Source organism: Apodemus sylvaticus, chromosome 10 (genome assembly GCF_947179515.1).
Source record: "Apodemus sylvaticus chromosome 10, mApoSyl1.1, whole genome shotgun sequence".
NCBI lineage: Eukaryota > Metazoa > Chordata > Mammalia > Rodentia > Muridae > Apodemus > Apodemus sylvaticus.
Genome location: NC_067481.1, coordinates 53,499,662 through 53,512,452, shown reverse-complemented (window position 1 = coordinate 53,512,452; position 12,791 = coordinate 53,499,662). Strand labels below are relative to the sequence as shown.

The window sequence follows — 12,791 nt, the reverse complement described above, 5'->3', positions numbered from 1 at the left end:
AGGAATCTCGAGGGTTGGCCCAATAGGAAAGCATCGCTAGAGGAAAGACCGGGCGGCAGGTTGACGACAAACTGGGCTGGGCGGGGCGGAGCGGAGTCAACCACTTCGCTGGTTTAGGGACGGCTTTGGTGCCGCTGCTGTGTAGGAGCGTTAAGAATGGGAGATGTCCATCCGATTGTCTACCGGACACCTTCCTCTGGGTAAACTCAGAACTTTCTCTAAGATTCACCTCCTTCAGCCCAGGTGGTGTTTACTTCTCAACTGTCACTGCCTCACCTATCCTCGGATTTCCCTAAATCTGTCATTGTGAGGGGATAGAGACAGTTCCAAGAAAGCCCTACGGCCTGAAGTACAGTCTGCGCTAAGAAACTAGAACTTCCAGAATTCTTTGCGCGCGGCTAAGGGGCGGGGATTTAGGCGCCGTCCCTGGTTAAGGGATGAGATGGCAGAGTCCTCGGGGTCTCCGCACCGTTTGTTGTACAAGCAGGTGGGCTCGCCCCCCTGGAAAGAAACGTTCAGGCAGGTGAGTGTGAGGTTTGGGTTGTAATCACTTCCCTAATCTGTCCCAAGGGCCTCTGTCCTCTGCTCGCTTCAGCATTGGTCGTGGAGCAGTTGCCCGGTGTGCCTGGCCAGCGAGGTGGATCTTGAACTCAAGTCTTTTGCTATAGGACGGGGTCCTGGCCGCCGCCCGCTGCCTCCCCGGCTGTTGGCCGGAGTAGGTGTTATTCTATCCCAGGATTCGACTTTGTTTCATATTTTAAGTGCCATGACAGCAGTAGCAACACTCCCACCTAACGTTGGGTTACGGAGGGAAGCACTCCGTATGTATACCTCATGTGAGATAGAAGTTATTTTTGTTCTGAAGAGTCAGAAGAGCATCAGTTGTTGTTAGGAGAGTTATACTTAAGCTCTGGCTTCTTCTAAACTCAAGTAGTTCCTTCTAAGAAGCAGCTTATCTCCCTGTTCAGCAGTCTCTAAAGGGTGGGTGTATTACAGAAGAACAACCCAGAAAAACAATCTTAATGCTGAAAATGTTGTGTATAGTAGTGTTTCTTAACAGTGAATGCTGCTTAAAAAAAAAAAAAAACAGTGAATGCTGACATTTTGAAGGAGAGAGTTCTATTATGGGAGGTGGTTCTGTACAATGTAGAACACTTAGAGGCAGCATCCATGGTCTCACCCTACTATCTGGCACGAGTCGATAACAGTTCTTCAAGCAGCGCTGTGACAACCACTTGGGAACAAAAACTGTTCTGAGTTGGAAAAGGAGAATTGACTCATGAGTACTTAACACTTTCTCAACAGACCTGATGGCTGTGACTTCAGTTCCAAGTGGTCTGTTACCATCTCCTGGCCCTCGTGTGCACCAGCACTGGTGTGATGCACATAAACTTGTAGAGGCACACACATATACACAGAAATCCCCCTACCAGGGTTGTAAAGTACTATTGTATAAGAAGACCATTACTATAGCCTTTTGTACAATTGAAAGAATTTAGAAGCCATATAAATGTCTGAAGTTAGTCTGTGGATACAGTCACTATGTGTCCAACTGCCTTCATTCAAGATAAAATATGAAATATAGGAATCTGTAATTTTACCCATCTGTGTGTAGAGGAGGACTTGAGGATATGAAATTTTGCATCTTGAATTTTCTTATGTTTTTACCAACTAATTCGAGGGTTTTCTTTTTTTAGTGGAATTAACCTTTTTCTTAAACAATATTGCCCTCCCCTACCTACCCAGGGATGTCTCCAGAGAATGAGAAACAGCCGGCACAGGCTCCTGAACAAATACCGCCAGGCTGCAGGTAGCACGCTGGGCACAGCCTCAGACAGACTTCTCGTGCAAGAAGTAATGGAGGAAGAGTGGAATTCTTTGCAGTCTGTAGAGAATGGTCCAGAGGCCTTGCTTCAGGTCAGTCAAGGATCTCTGTAGCTAGAGGACTACTCCATGAAGAGCTTGTGGTGACCTCTTTGGATCTGTTTGTCCAGGCCCTTTCAGTCTACTCACTCCCCAGACCCCAGGCATAGTTCTGACAGTCATTTGGCTCAGGGTTTTCTACTTTATCCGAAATATATTGATGGTTCTGCAATACTAGATGCATGCTAGGCATGATACAACCTTGTAATATAATAACTTAGGAAACTAAAGGGAAAGAAAATTTCATTATTGCTTTTCCCATTGGAAATTTTGACTCACTAAGAACAGGTTAGTGACCCCTCTTTATAAAGGACGTCTGCATTCTGATTCTAGTAGATCAGAGTTTGGAGCTGTGTGTCAGTAGAAAACCCTTTACAGTGTATCAGGAAGGGTTATGGGTTGGCATCAGGGTTTAGGAATTCTATGTTTAGTTTTACTGACTCACAACTTTTACTGTGTTTCTGTGAGCCTTAGTTTTTACATTGACATAAAATAGAGAAGCTAGCACATGCATTTTGAGAATTGTGTAACAAAACATGAAAACCTCTGAAGCCATCAGAGCACTGTATATAATAAGGATTCATTTTCCATAGCATCTGTGTGCCCTACAGTATGCTAACTGGTTAGCTTAACATTACCACAGTTAATGGTTACAGTAGGCCTCTCAGGTCTTATTCCAGCTTTACAAAAGCTAAAACAGTTTTTCAAAGCCCAGCCTTTACCACAGGGTCAGTCTTAGAAGGACATTTACTTAACTGCTGCCTGATTGTCTCCTTTAAATTTGGTACTGTTCTACTTTGATCATTTGTCGTTAGTTTAGCTTGGCCAAATTACCAAACTGTCAGCAAATTCAGCCTGTGGACTAGGCCCATTTTGTCCAGTAAATTGAGGGTCTTTGAGACAGCTTCCAGTTACAAATCCCCATGGGACATGGTGGCCAATTAATACTGCATATGGAATGGGAAAGCACCACTTTCTCTCTGCTCTGTCTGTTTATATCTTGCTCAGGGACTAAACCCAGGCTCTTACATGCTAGGCAAGCACTGCTCCGCTGAGCCACACCCCCCGCCTTCCACTCTCTTGTAGCTGGAATTGCCTTTGGACCTAGCGGTGCTGCAGGACATCGAGCAGGAGCTGTGTGAGGAAGGTAATCCCGGGCATACATAGGCTTTCCTAACTGTGACACCTACCCTAATGCTGGCCGCTGCCTGACTCGGGAGTAGTTTTGCTGTTTTGGGTTGTTTTGGTTTTAGGAATTAAAGTCTGAGCCTTGGCTATGGAGGCAAACACTGAAACTATATCCTAATAAATAGAATTATGAGTTGTTGTTGTTTTTTTTTTTTTTTGAGACAAGGTTTCTCTTTGTAATAGTTCTGGCTGTTCCGGATCTTGTTCTATAGACCAGGCTGGCCTTGAACTCAGAGATCTACCTGTCTTTGCCTCTGCATGCTGGGATTAAAGGAGTGAGCCACCAACTACCTGGCAGAATTCTTATTTCCTCTTCCTGTTCTTCTTTCTGTCTCCATCATCAGTTAAGCATCCAGGAATCTCTGTTGAACTCTTAATTTTTGGGCTGCCTCTTCCCCAACAGTAAGAGATTCTAGGGTTGTAGGTTCTGTGCCAGGAACTACTTATTCTATGATACCATTTCCTCCATTCTGACTACTGTGAAAGACGGGATCAGACAGACTAGAAACTGTATCCTCACAGGTCAGGTAGCTAGTCAGCGGTCGGGTTGGGAAGCAGTTTTAGTTTATCCTGCCTTTTGCTGCTGTTAAGCAGAACACTGTGGCTCAGCTTGTAGACAAGCTACCTGTGACTTGATGGAGGAAGGCGGCTTTCGGGAAGACGCTTGAGCCCTGTAGTTTCAGGCTAGCCAGGGTAGCATAGAGAGACCTGCCTCTTTGGAAAGAAAAGTTTATAGTAAACTTGTCACTTTGCGTACATGGGCTGATCTTTACATATATATATCCATTCTTTATCGATTGCCTGAAATCTTGTGAGCATCTGCTTCTTGAGGTTCCCACAGCCCTGTATGGAGCACAGTTTTGCATCTTATGTCACAGTGACTTAGTTCACTTTTTATCTTGACTTGGTTTCACATTTATCTGTAAAATAGAAATAATAGACCTGCCCCATGGATACAAGACAACCTCGGGCTTTTTGCCTTGCAGAAAAGTCCATCATAAGCGAGTACGAACAGGGCTTACAGTTTGATGAAAGTTGTCTCAACAGCATGCTGGCTGAGTGGGAAGCAAACCCCCTCATCTGTCCCGTGTGCATAAAGTAAGAATTTTAAAAATCTTTTTAGCATTATCAGTTCTCATCCCCTACTCCAAAGTGTGTGTGACGACCCCCCCTGTAGTTTATTGACTGGAAAATAGAGGGAGTCGGGTCTTGTTAATGATCTGGGAATTCTGTTTCTAGGTACAACCTGAGAATAATGAGCAGTGTGGTCACGTGTCCATGTGGGCTGCACATCCCATTTCACGTAAGTGCCACACCGACTCCCCACATACAGACTGCATTAAAGGCCCTCTAGTGGGTGGTTGCAGTCAGCTGTGCACATGTGTAGCAGTTATGTTTCTTGTCACTGACAAGAAAGCCAGCACAGTAACTGGAGAGGGGACAGTCCATCATGGCAGAGAAAACATGGCAGTGACTCCATGGAGATGAAAGCCGGGACTCAGTATCTTGGACAACAGGGAACAATACCTGTTCCTAGTAGCCTGTGTCCACCAGAAAGACCTTATGTGTTTTGCCTGCATATGTCTGTGCATCATGTGTGTGTTTGGAGCCCTGGAGGTAAGAAGAACATGTCCTATCACATAGACCTGGAGTTGCAGGCGGTCGAGAGCTGCCATGTGGGTGCTGTCACCCAGGGTCCTCTGCAGGAGCAGCAAGTGCTCTTAACCACTGAGTCGTCTCTCCAGATGCACTTTTTTGGTTTGAGGCCGAGTCTAGTAGTGGTCAGGCTGAGCTCAGCCGAGCAGCTCAGCTTCTGACCCTCTGACCTCACCTTCCAGGTGCTGGGGTTGTAGGCTGCACCGCTCCATCTGTGCTTTATACTGCGCTGGGAAGGGAGCACAGCGCTTGACTCTTGTCAGGCACTTGACCACCTAAGTGAGCTATATCCCCAGTCCCCAGCAGTTTAAAGCTCCGAAGAATCCAGCTGAGGTAGTGGATTGGTATGAGGAGTCAACTTTTCTTTTTCTTTCTTTCTTTCTTTTTTTTTCTTTTTTTGAGACAGGGTTTCTCTGTGTTGCCCTGGCTGTCCTGGTACTCACTCTGTAGACCAGACTGGCCTCGAACTCAGAAATCCACCTGCCTCTGCTTCCCCAGTGCTGGGATTAAAGACCACTGCCACTACCACTGCCCAGCAGGATCCAGCTTTTCAACCTGTTGGTTATCCAGTATTTAAGGTTAGTTGTGGTTGCATTTTCTTAGTCAACAGACTTGACAGAACAGAAGCTTCGTGCCTGTTTGGAAGAAAATGTGAATGAGCACAGTGCACACTGTCCGCACACCCCTGAATTCTCAGTCACTGGTGGAACGGAAGAGAAGCCCAGTCTTCTGATGAGCTGCCTGGTAAGCCTCCATGGGACCCAGGCAGTTGCTAGAGCCCATCAGCAGTTGGTTCTGTTCTCTTGGTGGCGGCAATGGCTTAGAAACAGGGAATAATGCATTTTTTGAGGCATTTACTTCACAAAAAGTATCAGTTGGGTGTGGTAGTACTTGTCTGTAATCCCAGACAGGGAAGCTGAGGCAGGAAGTCCAGTCTAGCCTACATAGTGAGAACCTGTCTCAGAAACAGATGCTGGGCAGGCAGGATGGCTCAACAGGTGTAGAGCACTTGCTGCCAAGTCTGGGTTCATCCCTTGGATCTTCTGTGGTGGGAGTCGAGAACTGACTCCTGCAAGTTGTCTGTTGTCTTCCACAACATATGGTGTGCTTGTGCATACGCGAACTAGAATTAAAACATAGGAAATGAGTAGCTTCCGTCAAACAGCCTGGTAAGAGGAGGAGGAACAGGCTTAGACCCATGCCCAACATTGGTCTGGGGACTGGAGACTGACTGAACTGCATGCATTTGTTAGGTCAGCAGCAATAGCTGGATCTCTATGCCTCAGGTCATGGTCACAAGTGCCAGATCGCCACCGTGGCACTGCTTTTTTAGATAGACACAGGACCTGAAGCAGGGTTGAGCAACACCAGTTTTGTCTCTCAGTAAACTTGCAGAGGTCTAAGTCTGGCCAAATGGTAACTCAGGTATGAGGGGCAGGACCACACATGAGCCACCGGTCTAAGAAATCTCAAGTCTGCTGTGGGAACCAGTCCTAATATATATGTCATATTAGCGTAGCTCACAGGTCCCAAGCAGGAGCAACTAAGGTGTTGTGGACTGCTGTAATATGCCAGATATGTACTAATAACCTGACCCTACAATTTCATGTAAAGGATACATGAAATTGTCCAGTATTTTTGGGCTTCAACTGTACCTGACTCCATGTTTTTCTTAACACTGCTGGAGCTACCTGTTCATGTCTTTGTTTCTGAGGGCAAGGACACTTTTTCTCCCGCTTGTTTACTTTTTACCTCCACTGTATATTTTCTCTCCAGTGAGTTAGTACATAAGTAGATATGTAACATGTTTTTGTGACTGCACTGAAGCAGGAGAGTTAAAGAGGTGCAGGCCAAATGGCCTCCGCCTCTGCCTTCCTAGAACATACGTGAGACACATGCCTGGAGAGCATGAGGGCCTGAGTGTGGATTCCCAGAACCCTTATAAAAAGCCATATAGGCATGGTGGCCACCTTTAATCCCCGAATTCATAAGGCTAGGGGCAGGGAGATGCTTGAGAAAAGCTGGTTATGGACTAACCAAACAAGGAATTCCAGGTTCAGCTAGAGTCCTTATGTCAATAGAGCAATTAATGGAGACACCTGTCAACCTGAGGCCTGCATACTTACACGCATGCATGCATATGCACATGAAGAGAAGTAAGCACACCAGCCATGCAGAACTTCAAATGTAGCCAATGTTAAAACTGTTTTTGAAATAAAAGTGTCACTAGCTCTCAAAGGCACATCAAGGAAAACAGTTAAGATCCAGTGAGTCTTTCAGAAATAAGGATGAGGCAGAGTATAGGTGTGGATCACTTAAGAGGCCACTGTGAAGCAGACTTAGAATACTTGGTAAATCCAAATCCAAAGAGTCTCACTGTCAGGCTAGACAACTCCCATGCTGTCAGGTTTTGCCTGCTGGTCTCTGAGGGTACTTGGTCTTAGCTTATAAGCTACATTGCTGGTGGCTTCAGTTTGGCAGAACAGGTCCATGAAAGCTGTGGCTTCCTTGATAAAGTATTGCAGTGAATTAACTCATAGTGATGCTACCTGTAGTACACATGCCATGACTGATGTAATTTACACTAACTTGTTTTCTGTTTAATCAGGCTTGTGACACTTGGGCTGTGATCCTCTAGTCATCCTGACCTCACACTTCACTACTGGGCTGAGAACAACTCATTTCCTGAGAGGGCCCCTGCATGCACAAGCCTTTTGTATATAACTAATTTTATATTAAAACTTTTCAAACATCTCTGCGCTTGGTGTTCTGACAGAGGGCAAAAGAAAAGTCTGAACTTTCTTGGAGGAGATAAAGTAAGATTTATTTTCCATCATCATGTTATACAAAAATCTACAAATAATAAATTTGTACAGGAAAAATAGGCCAAAGGAATAGTGAATGGGTGTGTAACAGCAGTAATTTAAACTTGCTTTCCCCTCCCTATATTAGGATGACAGCCATTTCAAAGCATAATTCTGATGCCAAGGTAGCTTTTGTCCACTGGCCAAAGCTTGCCATTTAAATTAAGGCCTTCAGTCTCTGACAGTTCTACTGGCTCTTGACAAAACTTTTGAGGTCCTCAAGAAAGGTGATATATTCCTGGTGCTCCAGGGCTGTGCTCAGCTCCACCAACTCATCTGCAAAAGTGTTGTCTACCCCTCGGTCTGCGAGGAAATCCATCAGGTGGTCATACAAGGCCTGTGGGAAGAGATTTACCAGCTTGAAAAACAACAGAATAAAACCAAAAGTGGTCTGGCAAGGTCTGCTGACCTTCCCACGTGGTCCACCGTATCCATGGAAACCCATTTTCTTTCCCTCCTTCCTCTTCTTGAACTAGGACCCCCTCCAGCTCAGCTGGCACTCACCCAGTCCAGGGAGTCGGTGTTGAGTGTGTAGTTTGTATCCCTCCACTCAGCGTCACCAGTGGCCTGAAAGCTAACTTCCTTGATAGAGAAAATATCACTCTCTGCCTCATCTTCGTGTCCAATCTGAGAGAGAGAGAGCAGAGGTGAGGAAGTGCAAAGAGGCTCTGCAGTTCTAACCCTGTTCCCACCCCGCTCTCACCTGTCTTCCCCCCACTGTCTGATAGATTACCACATCTTTCCTGTGTATGCTACATGAGGTCAGAAGACTCCACCCTACCAACCTCATCCTCAGGATAGTGGCAGTCCAGAACAAGGGTCTTCTTGCCATCAGTCTTTGTAACTTCAACCACAAAATTGGGAGTTGATGTCAGTTCCGGCTGGAGAGACAGGAATACGTCAGCTATGGCAGTGCTGGTAGGCATATGGACCAACGGCCTCGGAGTTCAGAATGCCTGACAGCCACGGCCATTAGGTTATTGTTAGCCATGTTTTAGTCCTAGGCTGTGGACAAGGCACTCAAATCTCCCAACAGAGCACTACACAGTTTACCAATCACATGGATTTAGAATGATATCTGCCGTCAGGCACAGCTATTCAGGGCTGTCTGCTCCCACCCACAGAGCACACGCCTGCAGTACAGACCTGACCTCCTTCCCCTGACTGTTTTGGTGCAGGATCGGAGCCTGGAACTTACGGGCTTTAGCTAAGTGGCCGTCTTAACCAGAAATAGCAGCCACTTCCTTTTACTGTGACCCAAGGGATGGGCCCAGGAAGAAGGTAAGGAGTTGGCTATAGGCTAGGACAGAAGCACAGCAGGGGACTCAGCTCTTCACACACAAGACTGACAGATATCTGCTTAGTCAGACGGCCTGGGTACCCTGTGGCCCTCTCCGTGGGCTATCTAGACCCAGCCACGTGGGCCAGCAACTTAGGGGGAAAAGATCTCAACTGGTCAAATGTTAAAAATCTGTAAGGCTAAGGTGGCAAGATGGCTCACCCAGTCAGTAAGGGTGTTTGCTGCCAAAGCCTGCTGACCTCCGCTCCACCCCGAGACCCACAAGGTGGAAGGATGGAACTGACTTCTACAAGCCCACACATAAGCCCCAAACATACAAATAAACAGAATTTAAAGTCTCTAAGCCCCACTCCCGGCCTTCCTATTTTGGTCACATGACTTGTGTTGCCTATCCACTTGTCATCTTTCACACCGAGAACACTCCAGATGATAGTGTCTGGATACTAAGTACCCACACCCTCCAACACGGGCAGGGGTGCGACAGTCATAGCTCCTTTGCACTAAGAGGACACAGGCCAATAATAAAGCCTTAGCTCTCCAGGGTGCACACTTTAAGAGCATGGTCTGCGTACAACTCTGGCTAAAACTCACTCCCAACTACTGCATTACAAGTCTCAGGGCAGGCATCCTTCACCTCCCCCTAGCGGGAGAAGAATTTTAAAAAGCAAAAATGAAAGTTGTTCTTAGGACAGAGAAATTGGCTGTAGTGTCACTAGCTTACCTCCTGTTCTTCAGCCTTCTGACCTTGTGAGGGCTCCTCCTCGCCATCGAATGTCGGAGGGATGCTGTTGTTAATGTTGAAGGTGACGGTGATCCTAGAAAGGCAAGTAGAAACACACTGAGGTACAGTATTAGCCTAGCGCTAACGCGAGAAGGAGGCCTGCAGCATAAGGCAGCAAAGGCACGCTGAACACTGTCTCCATCCTAGCTGGCCGCACCAGAATTAAACAGAATTTAAAAACAGCCTGGGTGTCTACACCACCACATCCACTAAACACCTTCTGATGCTTTCATACAAAGTGCTACAAGCTAAATGACTGTGGATGTAGCTGCCAGGCTGGTGTCCTGGGGCCTTTGTACCGAAGCTGGTGGAGGTGGATAGCCCTCAGCCCCAGGAAGCCTCACACCTGCTGCAGAGCAGAATCACTTTGCACAATCACAAACTGGGAACTGAAACACCTAGTGGCTTCTCCCGCTTTGGGGGATTCTGGAGCTCAAGCAAGTACCCTGTGTATGCTTGGCGGAAGTTCACAGCTGCACCCTGGCCCTTTTGTGATTGTAAGAATTCTTATGTGATAGCACATGTTCTAAAAACAGATAAAATTCCTTTGCCTCAACTCCTGGAAGCAGAAGTTCTGGACCACATTGATCGAGCAGGGCCAACCAACCCAAGCTGGAGTGTACTGGGTGCTGCTCCCACGGGTCCAACTGGGTGAAAACTTGCTGTGCTGTGGCACCAAAAAATGGCAAGATGAACCAGGAAGCATGTACAACCTGCGGCAGCCCAGACTAAGCTGAGCTCCTCCCCCAACCCCCTTTATATGTTTTGTTTTTTTTGACAGGGTTTCTTCTTCTTCTTTTTTTTTTTTTTGAGACAGGTTTCTCTTTGTAGCCATGGCTGTCCTGGAACTCACTCTGTAGACCAGGCTGGCCTCGAACTCAGAAATCCACCTGCCTCTGTCTCCCAGAGTGCTGGGATTACAGGCGTGCACCACCACTGCCCAGCAAGACAGGGTTTCTTTGTGTAGCCTTGGCTGTTCTGGTAGACCAGGCTAGCTTAAACTCACAGAAATACACCTGCCTCTGCCTCCCAGGGTGTTGGAATTATAGGTGAGCGCACCACTGCTCAGCCTGGCCTTAAACTAATGCCCACGCACATCTGCTGCTAGACTAACAGGCCCCCACTGGATAAACTGCTCTCTTGTACACTGCGCTCCTGAAGCACTGGGGCGGACCTGGGGCCTCACACATGCTAGAGAAGCACTCAAGTCCAAGGAGACTTCTCAAAGGAAGAATGTGTTCTCAACACAGAACAGCACAAGCAAGGGCTTAACGGTCTTAGGGGTGCCAGGTGTGGTGGCACATGCCTATAACCTCAGCACAGGGGTGTCTGACGCAGCTGAGCCAGCCAAGAGTCTACGGCCAGCCTGGGCTCTACAGCAGCAGGGCCGTCTCACAACAGGAACTTGTTTAAGACGGGAGGCTAAGCTTGGCTAAGAACCTTTGTCTGATGGCCTTTCTACACTGTAACTTCTTCCTGTTACTCAGAAGTTACACGCATTTTCAACTACCATAAACACAGTCAGATCAGAGTTCTAAACAAATGAATTTATCAGTACTATTAAACATTAAAAAAAAAAAAGTCCCAGTGCTTAAGTCCAGACTGGGCACAGCCTCCCTCACTGGTAACCCAATGACTGCCTTGCTTGCAGCTCCGACAGGCTTCCCTCATACTCTGGAGCTGCTTCAGGTCTCTTTAATAACCAAGCCATAGAAGTTTGTATTCATTCAGTGAATGCACTCCCTGGAACCTAAGAAAGTAAATGCTTTCTTAAAAGCCATTTTATCAAAGCACTGGGCCGAAGCTCATGCTCTTCTGGGGATGGCCAGGACAAGGTGCCGTGGTCAGCGACTGCTGACTGGAGAAGCCAGCATACAAGCCCTGGGCCAGTACTTACTTTTCTCCAGCAACTTTGCGCAATAATTTAGCCTCTGTGCCGTTCACTTCCAGCTCCCAGTCTCCAGACATCTTGGGCAGGGACTTATGCTTTTGGATCTTCTTTTCTTCCTTAATTTCATCAGTCAAAAACTCAACAAAAGCCTTGTCTCCTAAAAGAAAAGCCAAGATTGTCTCAAAGAGACAGGTGCTTCAACCGATAGACCCGGACTGTGACTAATCTATTCTTATGGCTGTTCTAAGACTCTAGCCCAAATCACGCCTTAAAATGTCCATTTCCCACTCTATAAAAACACCAGGATAAATTTACTGCGCTGAACTGGTATTTCTTATCAGAAGATGGTTATTTCTCATCATGGACTCATTACTATTACTTTCCGTATAAAATAAAAGAATTCCCAGCTATCCTCTTCCGGGTCCCAAATCACCTAACACTTTGAAACCTCGACCCTCAGGGCTTTGCTAAGCTACATTTCTAAGACGCGAGAAGGGGAGCCTGCGGTCACGAGGGTCTATTCCAAGCTGGGTCCCCGCACTCCGACTAGGGTGTGTGAACCCTACCTTCCGTGTGCAGAGCGCCACAGCCGCACGCGCAGGGAACCGGGGGCTGCAGGAGACCAGAGCGCCGAGCGGAGCCGGCTCGTACGCTGAGCAAACCGAAGGGCCGGAGGCATGGCCGGGGCGCGGGCTGCAGTAGATGCCGAAGCGGCGGGACCGGGATGGCGGTTCGGAGGCCCGTGGCGGCGGCGCCCAGGGCGCGGGGCACGCAGCGCAGCAGAGGGAGCATCGCGGGGCGGACACGTGCAGAGGGAAGGACGACCGGGCCAAGACACCGTGTGACCTCGCGCGCCGCCGGAAGCCCCGCCCTCGCCCGGGAAGCGCTTCCCACGCCAGAGGACTGCAGGCACCGGGCGGGATCGCGCCCTCTGCTGGGAGCCGCCAGTGCAGCCGGGGAGGCCTTGACTCTCAGCTGTGTTCTACCTTGGCCATCAAGTCTCCCTTTGCTGCCCACTCTCCCCAATTCACCTGCTTTCCTGAACCCATGCCAAGCTTTGTTACTTTGAGGAATACGTTCAGGTTTCACCCCAACTCACGCAAAAAAAAAAAAAAAAAAAAAAAGAAAAAAACTCAAAGATCACGAAACGATCTTCTGAAACCACCTAGTTCTGGAAAGCTCAGGCTG

At 47.6% G+C, this 12,791-nt stretch overlaps 2 protein-coding genes across 3 annotated transcripts; one reads left to right on the top strand and one right to left on the bottom strand.

Annotated features, from left to right (window-relative positions):
* The first annotated feature begins 206 nt into the window (after positions 1-206).
* On the top strand, positions 207-7,521 carry Rpain (RPA interacting protein). Of its 2 annotated transcripts, XM_052196662.1 has the most exons (7): positions 207-523; positions 1,747-1,917; positions 3,010-3,070; positions 4,098-4,209; positions 4,351-4,414; positions 5,371-5,511; positions 7,376-7,521. In XM_052196662.1, exons 1-7 carry the CDS (start codon positions 443-445, stop codon positions 7,403-7,405), a joined length of 660 nt encoding a protein of 219 aa, XP_052052622.1. In that variant the 5' UTR covers positions 207-442; the 3' UTR covers positions 7,406-7,521. The 2 variants fall into 2 exon arrangements, with proteins under 2 accessions (XP_052052622.1, XP_052052623.1); XM_052196663.1 differs by lacking the exons at positions 4,098-4,209; positions 5,371-5,511; positions 7,376-7,521.
* A 44-nt stretch (positions 7,522-7,565) lies between these two features.
* Positions 7,566-12,458, bottom strand: C1qbp (complement C1q binding protein). Its single transcript, XM_052196659.1, has 6 exons — positions 12,170-12,458; positions 11,610-11,760; positions 9,653-9,746; positions 8,417-8,512; positions 8,136-8,258; positions 7,566-7,968 (listed from the first exon to the last, which is right to left on the bottom strand). Exons 1-6 carry the CDS (start codon positions 12,393-12,395, stop codon positions 7,819-7,821), a joined length of 840 nt encoding a protein of 279 aa, XP_052052619.1. The 5' UTR covers positions 12,396-12,458; the 3' UTR covers positions 7,566-7,818.
* Positions 12,459-12,791: the final 333 nt, after the last annotated feature.